Consider the following 14,332-nt stretch of genomic DNA (forward strand, 5'->3'; position numbering starts at 1 on the left):
TGTCTCAAAGCACTCCACAATTTTCTGACTCTTTTTAGAGAAATGCCGCAGCCAATCTGCACAAAGCAATGTTCCACAAACAGCCTTCGAAACGAAATAAAAGGGCAATTTTATCTGGAATCCTTAGACATTGTCTCCCTTCTATGATTACTTGCCCTGGGTCATTTTATCAAGACCAACAACAACAACAACTTTTATATAGCACCCTTCACGCAGGGTAGGGTCCCCGAGTGCTTACCACAATGCAACTGGATGAACTCTGGGTGAAACCAATCTTCCAAAGTTCTTTTTGTTTACTGTAATTCCTGAGACCAGTTTAATGACAATGGAAGTTAATGTGTGTACTGAAGGTTTCAACTTGTAGAATATAGGGTAGAATTTGTTAGTTTTTAACCATTTTGTGTATTAATTAAAGAATATTTGACAACTGCCAGTAGGTGGAGGTGACTTCTAGCTTTCTTTTGTTCAATGTTTTGTTTTCTGGGCTTGATCAGCCAATGGTGGGGGTGGGGGGGGGGGGTGAGGGGATGCAACAACGAGGTGTGGCCTAATCACCGTGTACTAGTTGTAGTTAACTTAGAGAAACGAGTTACGCTCATACCTGAAAATATGTGCTTCCTCTGTAATGTGGAATCCCTTTTGGGGAGAGTAAATGTCCTCAGAGACGATCTAAGCGCTCCGAGCTGCTACCCGTGTGAAGGGTGGATGCTACATAAATGCAAGTTATTGTCGTTTTTGTTGTAAATGATGGATTGTCTATTTAGAATATTAATGGAATTCATCTTTGTTTATTACACGGGTTTACAACCTGTCCAAACTCTCTGCTTTTTTGGATTATTCTTTTTATCCTGGAATGATTTCCCTGTAACTGCTTCCTCCCATGCAACAAAAGCTACCACCACCACCAACAACAACAACATGCATTTATTTATGTATCACCCGCTCTTCTTGTAGGAAAGAATGTACCGATAGATCAAACATGTTTTTTTCATGCGAGTTGAACTATCACCCTGTCATGCCAAAAGCCATTCAGCAACATAAAACAATCTATCCAAATATTATCAGGGACTCTGATCTTTTGTGGACTTTGTGGCAGGCTCACAACAATTGAGAAAGGATAATGACTAAGCGAAACAGCAACTCTGTTGTGCAATCATGTCCTGCAAAGCATGGAATGAAAACTCACTATGTACCCCTTTCCTTCCATACAGCAGATCTACCATCGGGTCTCTATCCCATCCCATCTCCTGTCGATAAGGTCTACATCATAATAACTCCCTCCCCAATTCAAAGATAATCAAGCAAACTTATACAAATAAGTAATAATAATACTTGCATTGGATTTAGCACCCTGTCACATCATCAAAACGTCTAAAATGCACTTACAGGATCTACCGTCAAGTGTAGTAACTGTATTTTGTTGGCAAACACGGCAACCAATGTGCGCACAGCAATGTCCCACAAATAGCCCTGAAGTGTCTGACCGATTTTTATTATAATAATCCTTGCATTTGATAAAGTGCCTTAACACATCTTTGAGATACCTCAAAGCGCCTCACAGTATACACTGTAAAGTTTTGTGGGCAAATTGGGGGACTGTTGGTCAGGACATTAGGAGAAATTTCCATCTCTTTTTGAATAGTACCATGGGATCTTTACTGGGAATCTGGCACTTTTGACAATGTAGCGTTCCCCAGCATCATAGATTCTTGAGCTCAAAGGCCTAACATGGGTCATGGGTTTGAACCCACAAGCTTCTGACTCACAAGCAAGAGTGCAACAGCCAGGCTGACACAAAATTGTGGTTTAGTTACTCTGCAATCTGGATGTCCTCTTAAAAATACAAGTTGGTGTTAGCAGTGCACAGCAGGAAAAATTGACAAGTTCCATTTGCAATGTAGAAGAATTCACCTAAAGGTCACCACACTAATGTGGTCAACATTCCTCAGTCTGTCTGTTGAACCCAACAGCGAGTTTCCACTGATGTGAGGCACGAGTCGATACTGACAGGGTAAAAGAATTCACGGTCATGGGGCTTCATTTTACACTCAGCGTGATGTAAATTTAGTTTGGAAGCAGATACTTGTATCCAGTCACTGTTTGCTACAAGAAAATACAGTCGCCCACAAAATACACATTCAATCCACTTTACAATATAGTCCGTGAAGCACTTTGAAATGTCACAAATACGTGACCAGGTGCTGTATCAAATGCAAAGATTATTCTTTATTCTTCTTATAAAAAGTGTTTAGAGCACAGTGGGGGTGGGTGGAGGGAGGAAGCGGGGTGGGGGGGTGGAGAAGAATAGGTGAGTGAAGCATTGTCATGCAATGACTCTGGTGGGTGGGGAGAAATTGGCGAGAGGAAATCGTTGCAAAGCTTTGAATCAACTCTACATTTTGACTGCAAAAAATGTAGTGTGCAGTATAAACAGTCTTCAGATTTATTGCCTTTGTTTAGCCATTAGGAAGCCTTTCTTCGATCTACCATCCTGATCAGTTTGGTGAATCTGTCCTAATGACATGGTTGTAAATAAAAATAATCTTTGTAATTGATATATAGCACCGTTCACAATAGGAGGACATCTCCAAGTACTTCACAGCATATGCTGATAAATGTAGAGTGAATAATCAATTTACCAGGAGTTTTTTTGTAACCTTCTCTCCCGCTCCCCTGCTGTCTCTCACCATGTCTGAAACTGTGTGGGATATATAAAATCCACAATAGCTACACCTTACAGTAAAAATCCTGTAAAATGACACATCACTGACACGATAAGGCGCTATGTAAAATTTGAGGATTATTAGGCAGTAAAGTGAACAGGATATTGGACAACAATCAACTGAGTTTGCATTGCCAGGTCTCATGCTCAAGCTGTTCAATGCTCTGATAAGGCCGCACCTAGTCACTTGGGACATATGTAAGTTACCCAGTCCCTAGAAGCAGTGTAGAGGAGAGAAATGAGGGTGGACGTAGGGTTGGAGGGACGACCTATGAGAAGCCATTAAATAAACCATGGCATTTAGATGTCTCAGATTCAAGGTGATTAGTTGGTTAGGGAGCATAATCCTAAATCAATACTTCAGACGGCAGGGTAAAAGGTCGCAGGCTCAAGTATATGAAAGGCAAATTGGAGTCAGAGTGCAGGGGAGATGTAGTTTCAAAATCAAAGTGTTAGCTGGACAATTCTGTGTATATAATGGGGGCGGTGGGGGGAAGGGAGTTCCTTGAAAAATTGAGTCTCAAAAACTGCATGAGTTATATGATCTGTCACATGATTCATGAACCACAATTTCTTTGCTGCTATCTGCAGTAGAACTACATTTGCCATGTGATCTGAACAATCAAGCGACTGTGGTAGGCAATGTGTGTGCACGTATGCATGAGCGTGCACTGTTCCAAGCTGATAATAAACCTCTTACCTTTTCCTTCTGCTGTCTCTCCCCCCACCCACACACACACACACACAGATTTCAGAGATTGGTACAGTCACACAAAAGCAAGACACTGTGTGAAATGAATGCAATGATGCACTTGATGTTAATTTTATTTGCTGTGGTTGTAAACAGAACACTTTGTCAAACAGGCTTGTGAAGTATAACTACCTACGCCTTGCAGAAGTGGCTCAACCAGTCAAGTGACTTATAACTGTTCCTTCATTTATTTGCGTTGAAGTGGGAACCAGTCTCCCTCACTTTCCTTGTAAAAACACAGGCTCTTGCAATGCAAGCAGAGGACTGCTTTGTTTTGGTCAGCCGAGTGTCTGACATATGTGGAAAGCCACCACCATGCTTAAGAGTATCCAAACTAAACAGAGTTCCATGCTTCCCACCTACACATTGAAATCCCAGATACATGTGTTGGAATGGATTGCACACTCTCTCCTGCTTACCTAATTCGGGAAAGTATTAGGCGCAGGTTGGCAAGAGCCCAGGCTTGGGAATCCCAGATTGTGCATTAGAGTATTGCTGGATTCTAGCAGCTAAAACTGCATAGTTTGCCATTAAGCGCGCTGCCCGGCAAGCTTTCCCGCTGATTGTCCAGCTAGGGCCACCATACCCTTTAGGGTTTTGGCTTGCAGGGTTAGTGGGAGCTAAGTGGGATGATTCCCTGCCCCAGTCATTGATGTTCTCCAATTCCATCATGGTACATAAACCGACTCCATATATTGCTTAACATTGTGCAAGGTGGCTTGAGGTACAGCCTGTTTAAATCACCAACAATCCCCAAAGCTTTGTCTGGCAGCAGAACGCACTGAAATCCCCCACTCAGACTAATCTTTGAGAGTCACTGTACTGGATACAAATGGTTATAAACAAAGTCCCACAATATCCTGAAATAGATTGATATTTTGAAAATAATTGGTTACAAAAATCATAGAGCTTGGCTTTTACAATTGATAGAAAGCCACAAAATTAAAGCCATCTTTCTCTGTCCAATGCCAATACTTGGGTGAATAACACCTTTCCAAATTATTTCTCTTTCTTAGTTCTTCACCAAATATAATTCCCTTCATATCACTGTATGTCAAATCTACAATAGCTCTCTCCCCAATCGTCCATTGGCTCACTATTCCCCAGGGGATCAAAGTTAAGATCCTAGTTCCTATCTCCAATGTCTTGCCAGCACTCTATCTCTGCAATCTTACTCCCCGGCTGCTCTCTCCACTCATCAACCTGTTTCACGTCCAATGCCCAAACAAATGGTGGAGATGCTTTTGTCCATATTCTCTGGAATTCTCTCCCCAAATTATTCAGTCTCTCTTGCTCCTTCATCACTTTCAAAATCTCTCTGTTTGACTGCACCCTTCAGACCACTTCCTGCCTACCCATTGCTGGAAAGCATTTTGCGACGGTATCCTATGTGGGAAAAAAACTACGTAATTACAACTTGGTAATCAACAACTCGAGTAATTACAAGGAAGAGTGGTTGAGACCACAACACTGAATTTTTTTTGGAAAAAAACAGTTGGATACTATGATGGGAAAATGTCAGCATTTGCACAGATGAAACCAAATGGGTTGAAGGGCTTTCTTCATCTGAACCAATTTTGTGAAGAGATTTCCATTTGTTTGACTGATTATTATTTATTTACATTGTGTCTTTAATACAGTTTTCGGCAAACGCAGAACTTCTATTTTGAAAAATATTCCCACCTTCAAAACCGCAAGGCAGAAACCAGGAAGGCCACTTGAAGGTTGGAGACTTAATTTTAAAGACAAGACAGGTAAGAATGGGTAGAGAAAAAAAATCAAACTAAAAATTTTAAATAAAACGAAAGTAGAGTGACAGCAGCGTGAATTAGTGATTTTTTAAAAAAATATTAAGTTTAGAAGTTCCTCCATGGATTACATTATAAAGTAAATTGTGACATTTGAGTGGCTTTTAGTGCGGTAACACTATCGTGGGTTTTTAGCCTTAAGCTGTATGAGACAACATGTTAATTAGGTAGAATCTAGAGAGTTGATCGCTTGGATGTGGTTTCCCTTGTGGCAATCTTTAAAACTGGAAGTACCAAAATGGTGAAAAATGGAAGTTTTTGCATTGTTTTTAAAGAAATTATGGAAAACTGCCCTTTAACTTCTGGCTCCCTTTTAGAACAAAACCCAGATTAGTTTGAAAATAAAGTCGGTTCCTTTTAGTGAAGATAGTCTCCAAGATAGAAAATTCAAGGGCAACCAGCAACAGGTGCCATTACAATCATCTCCACCACTTCCTTCTGCTTCCTGAGTTTCTGTTTCCTGTTAGTAAATCAACTTCTCCTCTCAAGTCCAGGTCCCCTGATGTTCAGTCCTTTTTTTGTATTTACATTTTCAACTTTTTTTTTAAAATTTGCAAGGCACGGATGAGCTTCAATTTCCTGCAGCTCAACAAGACGAATGCTAACAGCCAATGTCTCCTTACTTTTGGCTCTTGACCTCCTCAATCTCCCTGGTTTCTCTCTCTCTAACTCACCAAACAAATGCGCAACCTTGGCATTTGGTTTGATTCTCAACTCACTTTCCTGCCTCACATTCGGTTGTTGACCAAGATTACTCTTCTTCCTCCTCGCAACATCCACCTCAGTCCCCACCTCACACGAAACACTGCAGATATCCTCGTTCATTCCTTTGCTACCTCCCAACTCTACCGTTCTATCAGGGCGTACTGCTCACCAGTCTCCCTAGCTCCATAATCCACAAACTCCTGTTCATAAAACACCAGACACTCATATTGTGGTTACTGCTGCAGTTTAACCAGCTAAAACCATACATAGGACCATTGAGAGCACTGTCTGGCAAGCTTCACAGCTAGGACTGCTATACCCATTAGGTTTTTGGCTTGCAACGTTACCGGGAGCCGAGTGGAAAGAACTCCTGCATCTAGTCTTCCCCTCCAAGTCCTGCTGACTAGCCAGGCTCCTTGGAACCAATTCAGCTCAGCTGCAAGGAGTCACGGCTTCCTAACCACCCATCTAACTCAAACAGGCAACAACATTATAATCTTTTTCTTATAATATTATTCAGAACCTGAGCAGAAGGACAGAATTTTTAAGATTTAGTTCACTCGAGTTTCAACGGTGAACATCTAATGAATAAATGGAATATTCATTGCTTCATTAGTAGCCTCTCATATGAGAAGACCTACTCAGCTATTAATAATCTCATAATACGTCAGAGAATGTCTAATCCCACTGCACCGCTCAAACAGTTATATTGATAGCATCCAGATTTTAAGGTATGAACAAATTCACTGTTCGAGTTCAGTTAATGTACACTACAAGAGGAATTAATGCTTGCACACATGTACGAGCACACACACCGAAAACCGACATAATAATGCAGCCAGTATGAAGACAATGGCCATTCAGAGCTCCCAGGTCATCAAGTTGCAAACGCACAGGAATCTGGCAAAAAGCCCTCATAAACACATCCGGTGGTTGTTGGGACACCGAGAATCTAGATGCTGAGAATCTTCCTGCATCCCTCCTGATCCCAACCACCAGCTTAGTGTAGATCCCTGACTGTCCAGTGCCATGGGGGCAAGCAATCGACCAATCAACTAGCAACTGGGGTCTAACTTACTGCTCGGTAAACAGAGGCATGTAAGGTAAGGAAATGGTCCTAAGGAACCAGGCTTCTCTCATTTCCGAGGCAAGTACGTTAACTACTATTCTACTACATATTTGCATTTTGTAGGCAAATGCAGCAGCCAACCAATCTACACACAGCAATGTCGCACAAACAGCCACAAAGTGAATGATCAATTTTTCCTGGGAAATTGTTGCCAAGAACAATCTCTTCCCTTTTCAAATAGGGTAACAGGATCTTCAATAGACAATTGGGACCTTGGTTTAAGCGACTCATCTGAAGGACTGACATTAAAGGCCAAAATGCTTGGATCCTTCACATTTGCACCATAGCCTGCATGCTGGAAGCCAGAACTTCTCATGGATTAAAATTAACCCTTAAAATGATTAAAGTGCAACAATTTTCAAACATTCTGCACAAACAAGTTTTAAGATGCTATAAAATCCACGCGACATTGCTATCCGCTGATGAGTGGGAGATGTCACTGCACCAATATTGCTACAATTGCGATAAGATTCACAATGCTGAAATCCAGAAGAAAGTGCTCTGAAATATCACCCGGGAATTACTTGAATGATGGTTCCCAGGGTTACCCTTTGCCTCAGGATATTATACTCCTCTTCCCTTTGTGCTGCAGTGGGTCAGTGAGTGTATGGTCTGAAGAAACGCCCACAAATATACGGTCAATTCACTATACAGTCTATTCTGTGAAGCGCTTTGAGACGTCGATCAGACGTGAAAAGCGTTATATCAAATGCAAGGATTATTATTATATTATTATATAAACATGAAAGGTGAAAACTTTTTTTATATTAAACAAAAGCAAGTTACAAGTTACTCTGGCAGAACATTTTCGAGAGTAACTCTTCAAATATTTATTTCCCCTCTAGGAGAAAAAAAAGTATTCACTGCTGCCAATATCATTGCAGGGAAGCTAAATAAATATTAGGAGATGGATTTGTGAGCTCAGCACGCTAAAGCTCACAGTTTTTTTTAACTAGTTATCACACCTTCGGATTCAGTAATTCTTCCCAGATTGAACCTAATGATGTCATCACTAATGACTTCCTAAACCAAGCAAACTGAATCAAGACGACTCAAATTAATGATCTTTTTAAACCGTTAATCGCACACTGTTTGCAAGAGTCTGTTGGCCCCAAGGATGTAATGCGAAATCATTTTGGACAGTCTCAACTCACTTCCAAGCAGACCCAGGCACAATATTGCCCTCAATTAAAAATAAAATTGAGAATTCATGGCTGTTTGTGAGTCATTGCTTTATACAAGTTGTCTGTCATGTTTGCCTACAAAATAGTGTCACTGCATTTTACAGTAAAATTTTGTAAAGCTCTTTAAGACATCTTGATAATCTGATAAAGCACTAGATCAATGCAAAGATTTTTTATTTTGTGAAAGTTGCTACATAAATAGTTGTTGTTGCGAGCAGTGAAATTCAGTCAAATTGTGAATGGCTTTAGTTGCGAGAAAGTTGTTGCAAGGCTATTTTTGTCAAGGTCTTTTAGTTCCCTGAAACCCACAGTGGTTATGAGCTACGACAGTACTTCACGAGTGAAAGAACATGTTAATTAAGATAATATAGTTCAGTACAATCTTCCATTCATTCAAAGAACATTTTTACATTAATTTGAACTGGATCAATAATGTTGTATGCAACCATGTTACACAGTGACTTAAAGCAATACAAGCGATTCGCTATTTGAAGAAAGTGCCTGCAAAACTTTTACACACAGAAAATGTCTCTATTGCATCTCAAATTAGACAGCAAAGAGTTCTGCCTTCACCCACACTTCATCCACCCCTTTCGCTCAGCTGGCTCCAGCTTCCTGCACAACCTTTGTCCCTTCTGCTCCACTATAGGTAGCTACCACGCCCTGAAACTTTGGAACTCTCTACCTCAATAACTCCACCTTGTCCCCTCCTTGCCAGTCATCGTGTCTGAGTCCTTCATCTTCTACCATGCCTAAAGTCGCCTCCCCCCTCTCCCTGGCTCGGTGTCAAGCTCTGCCACTATTAAGAGCTCTGAGATACTACCATGTTTAAATGTAAGTAATTACTCTACTCTAGCAAAACTTTATCCAAAAGGGATGAAAGGAAGAGCCCAGGTCACCAGGGAAATGAGTGCTCACAAGTGGAAAAGCTTCTTTGAAGCAACAGGAAAGAGACAGAGGGCCACTGTTATCAAATCAAAAAGAAAACTGGGTGGAAATAATACAATTCATTCTTTGTTTTGGAGTTTAAAAACTTGCCCACAAGTTGCTGGCTCACTCCATTTCCAGGCTGAGCCCAGAAGTCTGGAAAACAGCAAACTCTGCCAATTTACAGGGAAAATATGCAAACTTTTAGTATCAGACTATCAACACTGATGTCAGTGCAACGATAGTTCAGTTTAAAGACTCGAGAGGAAAACTCCATGTAATATCCACGGAAATCCCAGACTTTATATGTTCAATAAAAATATCATACTTTTGTTCCAGCCAAAAATGTAACTTAATTTAAGTTTTAACTTGGATTAGAACGTGGAACTACAAATAATACAACGAACTCCTGCTTAACTCAGTGGTAGCCCAATTTTATTTGGGGAATTATTGAACAGGACACCGGGGGAATCTTGTTTCTCTTTTTGAATAACGCCATGTTAGTGAAAGTGACTTGCTCTGTCAAAGAGCCGGCACAGACTCGATGGGCCGAATGGCCTCCTTCTGTGCCGTAACATTCTATGAATCTTTAATATCCAGCTGAACAGGAACAGATATTTGGTTTAACATCGCATCCAAAGGATGGCACCTCTGACAAGGCATTATACCCCCAGGACTGCATTGGAGTGTCATTTTAGACTTATGATGTCAAGTTCCAATGTGGGGACAATTTTCTGACAGACGAACGTGCATCTTATTGAATCAGGTTAACGCACAAATAACTGTTGAAGCAGAGTCCATAAGAGCACTAAAGAGGAAAAGGGCTGGATACTTGAGGAAAACTGATGTTAAAAGTTACAGAGAATGAGCATCGGAATGGGATTAAAGTAGATAAATCCACTGGAGAAACAAGCATCACCATAGATACTCCGAGACACTGCCTGAGTGAAACGCACTACATAAATGCAAGTTGTTGTAGTATCAACAACAATAAAGTCAATATACATAAAAGGAATGAAGTAGACATTTTCAAAAGACAGTTGATGAGGAGACATGTAAGAAATTAACAAAAAATTATGCATACGAGGCTGGGGGGCAGTGTGTGGGGGAAAAAGAGAGGAGGAAAAAGAGATAAATTCCACGTAGGTCCAGATTTGTTCTTTTTATGTGACATTTTAAGAATGTCCAAAAGGATAAACCTGGGAACTACAGGTCAGTCAGCCTAACGTCAGTAGTGGGGAAACTTCTAGAGACTACAATCTGGGACAAAATAAATATTCAATTAGAAAGATATGGGTTAATAAAGGACAGCCAACATGGATTTGTTAAAGGCAAATCATATCTAACAAACCTGATAGAGTTTTTTGATGAAGTAACAGAGAGAGTGGATGAAGGTAGTGCAGTTGATGTCATTTATATGGATTTTCAAAAAGCCGTTTGATAAAGTGCCACTTAAGAGACTTGTAAGCAAAATAGAAATCCACAGCATTAAGAGGACAGTGGCAGCACGGATACAGAACTGGTTGGGAGACAGAAAGCAGTGAGGTGATGACCGGTTGTTTTTCTGACTGGAGGGAAGTGTGCAGTGGTGTCCCCCAGGGGTCAGTACTAGAACCACTTCTGTTTTTTGATCTCTATATATGAACTGGACTTGGGTACAGGGAGTACAATTTCCAAGTTTGCAGATGATACTAAGCTAGGAAGTAGTAAACAATGAGGAGGATAGTAGTAGACTGCAAATGGACAGACTGGTAATATGGGCGGACAGGTGGCAGATGAAGTTTACTGTGGAGAAATGCAAAGTGATGCATTTTGGGAGGAAGAATGAGGAGAGGCCATATAAGCTGATGGTACAATCTTAAAGGGGGTGAAGGAGAGACCTGGGGGTTCATATAAGTACATTTTTGAAGGTGTCAGGACAGGTAGATAAAGCTGTTAAAAAAAAACATACGAGATACTAGGCTTTATAAATGGGGGCATAGAATACAAAAGTCAGGAAGTTATGATGAACCTTTATACAACATTATTTAGGCCTCAGCGAGAGACCGTGTTCAAATCTGGGCACCACACTTTAGGAAGGATGTCAAGGCATTGGAGTTGGTGCAAAGGAGATTTACCAGGATGGTATCAAGAATGAGGGACTTCAGTTATCAGGAGAGACTAGAAAAGCTAGGATTATTCTCCTTGGAGCAGAGAAGGTTAAGAGGAGATTTAATAGAAGTTTTCAAAATTATGAGGGGATTCAATAGGGTGAACAAGGAGAAACTATTTCCACTGGCGAGTGGGTCGGTAACCCGAGGACATAGACTTAAAATAGTTGTTAAAAGAAACAGAGGGGAGGTGAGGAGAAATGTTTTCACACAGCGAGTTGTTTGGATCTGGAATGCATTGCCTGAAAGGGTGGTGGAAGCCGATTTGATTGCAACTTTTATGAGAGAAGTAGATAATTATTTGGGGAGGACACATTTGCAGGGCTATGAGGAGAGAGCATAGTAGTGGGATTGAATTGGATAGCTCTTTTCAAAGAGTTGTCACAGACACGATGGGCCGAATGGCTTCCTTCTGTGCTATACAATTCTATGAATTTAGCAAATTCTTAAATACAGCTTCAAGTTTCAAGTAGTTGTTCAGTAATTTATTTTATTATTCTGTAATTTCTGTATTATGTTTAAATATGAGCCAGCAATCAGAAAGTGGATCTTGGCTAAACTTTCTCACAACAGCGTATGGATAGGGGAGTATTGGACAGATAACCTAACTCACGTAGATAGTAATTTAAGCGGAATCAATGAGGAACTAAAATACGTCTCTATACAGCAATCTTACCTCGTCCCCTTCCCCCTCAAAGGGAAAGTGAACCAAGAAATGCTCAGCCACAAAGGCGGCTTAAACGTTGCCGTTTTCTGCACAGAGTCCAAAAATATCACCTTGTGAAGCTCTTATTATCTCAATTAAGATCGGATCGGCTCGGCTACGCCAATAGGTCTTTTATTGAAAAATGTCATTACTGCATTTGCGTCCTTTACAACACTGAACTAGTGCATAGTCCTGACAAATAATCAAAACTAAGAACAATGCAAAGGTAGCAAATGAGCGTGAGTTCATCAACACTGATGATGTCAATGGTGTATCAATAGATTTCTATGAGGTCAAAGATACAATTCCAGTAGCTCATGTTGCAAATATAATACGGTGTAAATGTGATACATTTCACAGGTATGAGGTCGGTCTGTGATCTACAGATATGACAAAATAATTTGATGTGATTTGATCACTGTTCTCCTTCCTCAAAGCAAAGTTGGCAAGGACTTGAGAATGATCTCACTCTTGTCAATTTGCATGCAATACTCAGTGCGTTAACAACACATCATCAGCAGCCACAGCCCGCTCCTTCTATCGTACAGGGGTTGGTGGAAAGAAACAGAAAGTGGTCACTATTGCACTGACCTGCAGAACCTGCCGTTCCAATTGAGAATTTCCTCTGCAAAGTTCCATGATCTGTCGCAGCAGGAGTTTGGTGCTTTCGGTCTTCCCAGCGCCACTCTCTCCACTGTCACATTGAAAGAAAAAACAATAAACCTGTGCATAACTCTATTCTTTGCTTAAGCAGCATTCTAGTGAAACAACTACTAGCATTTATAAGCGGATGCCGAGTAAGGAAGAAAGGGGAGGGGGCAATGACCATTGGTGTGATCCAAGAGGTAGTAGGTCTTAAGGTGAATTTTAAAGATAGATGGGAGGAGGCAGAGGGATTAAGGCAGGGTATTCCACAGATGAGGGGTGCAGTGGCTGAAGGCACGGTCATTGAATACAGGGGGACTAATAGGGTTTGGAGGAATATGCAACAGACCTGTGTTAGTTGAGTGACAGGGCAGTCAGAAGAGAGAAAACACAATTAACCACATCACTGCACGTCAATTTTGGAATCGTCTAACCATTCGTTCTCGACTCATCTGATTTCTTTGCTGTTCTGTGACATTGCAATTCACAAATGTAATTGGTTGCTGTTGTTATTGGTGTTGTTCTGCACCATCGGTGGTCATGTCTTCAGCCACTAAGCCCCGAAATCTGGAACTCTCTCCCTTAATCACTCCACCTTGCCCCCTCCCTCCCCACTTTCAAATCCTGTCTAAAGACCTTCCTTTTTGGTTGTGCTTATGGTCACTTTCCCCCCCTCTCTCACTCTGGCTCATTGTCAGACTCCACCACTGTTTCTCCAAGATGCTACCCCGCATGAAGGTCACGATACAATTGCGAGTTATTGTATGGATCTCAAGTTTAATGTAGGTTCTCATAAAAAGCTAGTTTCTTTCCCCTTCCTCCTGCCACAGAACCCCAATAATCACAACACGTTTCTCCAGCACAACTCAGCTTATTAAACATGTTGTCTCACCTGATGACTATGCATTGGTTCTTGGACCCACTGGCTAAACGGCCTAACATTGACTGGTACGCACGAAATGCCACTGCAAAAATATGAGGTGGTAGACCGTTTGTCGAACATTTGTATTTCTCAGACACCTGAGAGAGTGACAAAGAGAGAGTTTATAGCAACAAGATCCTGAGTTTCACAAAAGCAATATATATTTATATAAAATATTATATATACACATACACACAATTTGCACTGATAGCGACCTCATCCTACGCAGGGTAGCATCTCAGAGTGCTTAACAGGGACGGAGCCTGATTCCGAGCTGGGGGTGGGAAGATAGTCTTATGCACAGTCGAAAAGGAAGGTTTTCAGGTGGGACTTCAAAAAGGGGAGAGAGGGGGCAGGGCAGAGGGATTGAGGGAGAGTATTCCACAGTTTCAGGGCGTAGTGAGTGAAAGTGAGACCTCCAAGGAGCAGAGGGTGCAAGAGACAAATACATGGTCGGTGCCAGTCGAGCGGAGGCACCAGGTGGTGGATTGGGGAGTGAGGAGGTCGGAGAGATAGGGAGGTGCCATGGAGTGACTGGATTTGAATACGAGTGTGAGGATCTTGAAGTCGATCTGTGTGGTGATGGGGAGCCACTGAAGCCTGGCCAGAACTGGGCAAATGTGAGGAGGGAGTTTGATCCGGGTCAGTATGCGGGCGGCAGAGTTCTGAATGAGCTGGATTTT

General features: G+C 41.4%; 1 protein-coding gene across 2 annotated transcripts in view; it reads right to left on the reverse strand.

The window, feature by feature from the left end:
- The window catches only part of LOC103181001 (myosin-IIIb), a 70,319-nt gene that overhangs the window by 43,268 nt on the left and 12,719 nt on the right, over nucleotides 1–14,332 (reverse strand). For both annotated transcript variants that reach the window (XM_007897185.2, XM_007897184.2), the window contains exons 3-4: nucleotides 13,620–13,747; nucleotides 12,674–12,776 (exon numbers count right to left, since the gene is read on the reverse strand). In XM_007897185.2, the coding sequence (XP_007895376.2) occupies nucleotides 12,674–12,776; nucleotides 13,620–13,747 (231 nt within the window). The remainder of the gene's footprint in view (nucleotides 1–12,673; nucleotides 12,777–13,619; nucleotides 13,748–14,332) is intronic.

The sequence above is a fragment of the Callorhinchus milii genome, unplaced genomic scaffold (assembly GCF_018977255.1).
Source record: "Callorhinchus milii isolate IMCB2004 unplaced genomic scaffold, IMCB_Cmil_1.0 Scaffold1, whole genome shotgun sequence".
NCBI lineage: Eukaryota > Metazoa > Chordata > Chondrichthyes > Chimaeriformes > Callorhinchidae > Callorhinchus > Callorhinchus milii.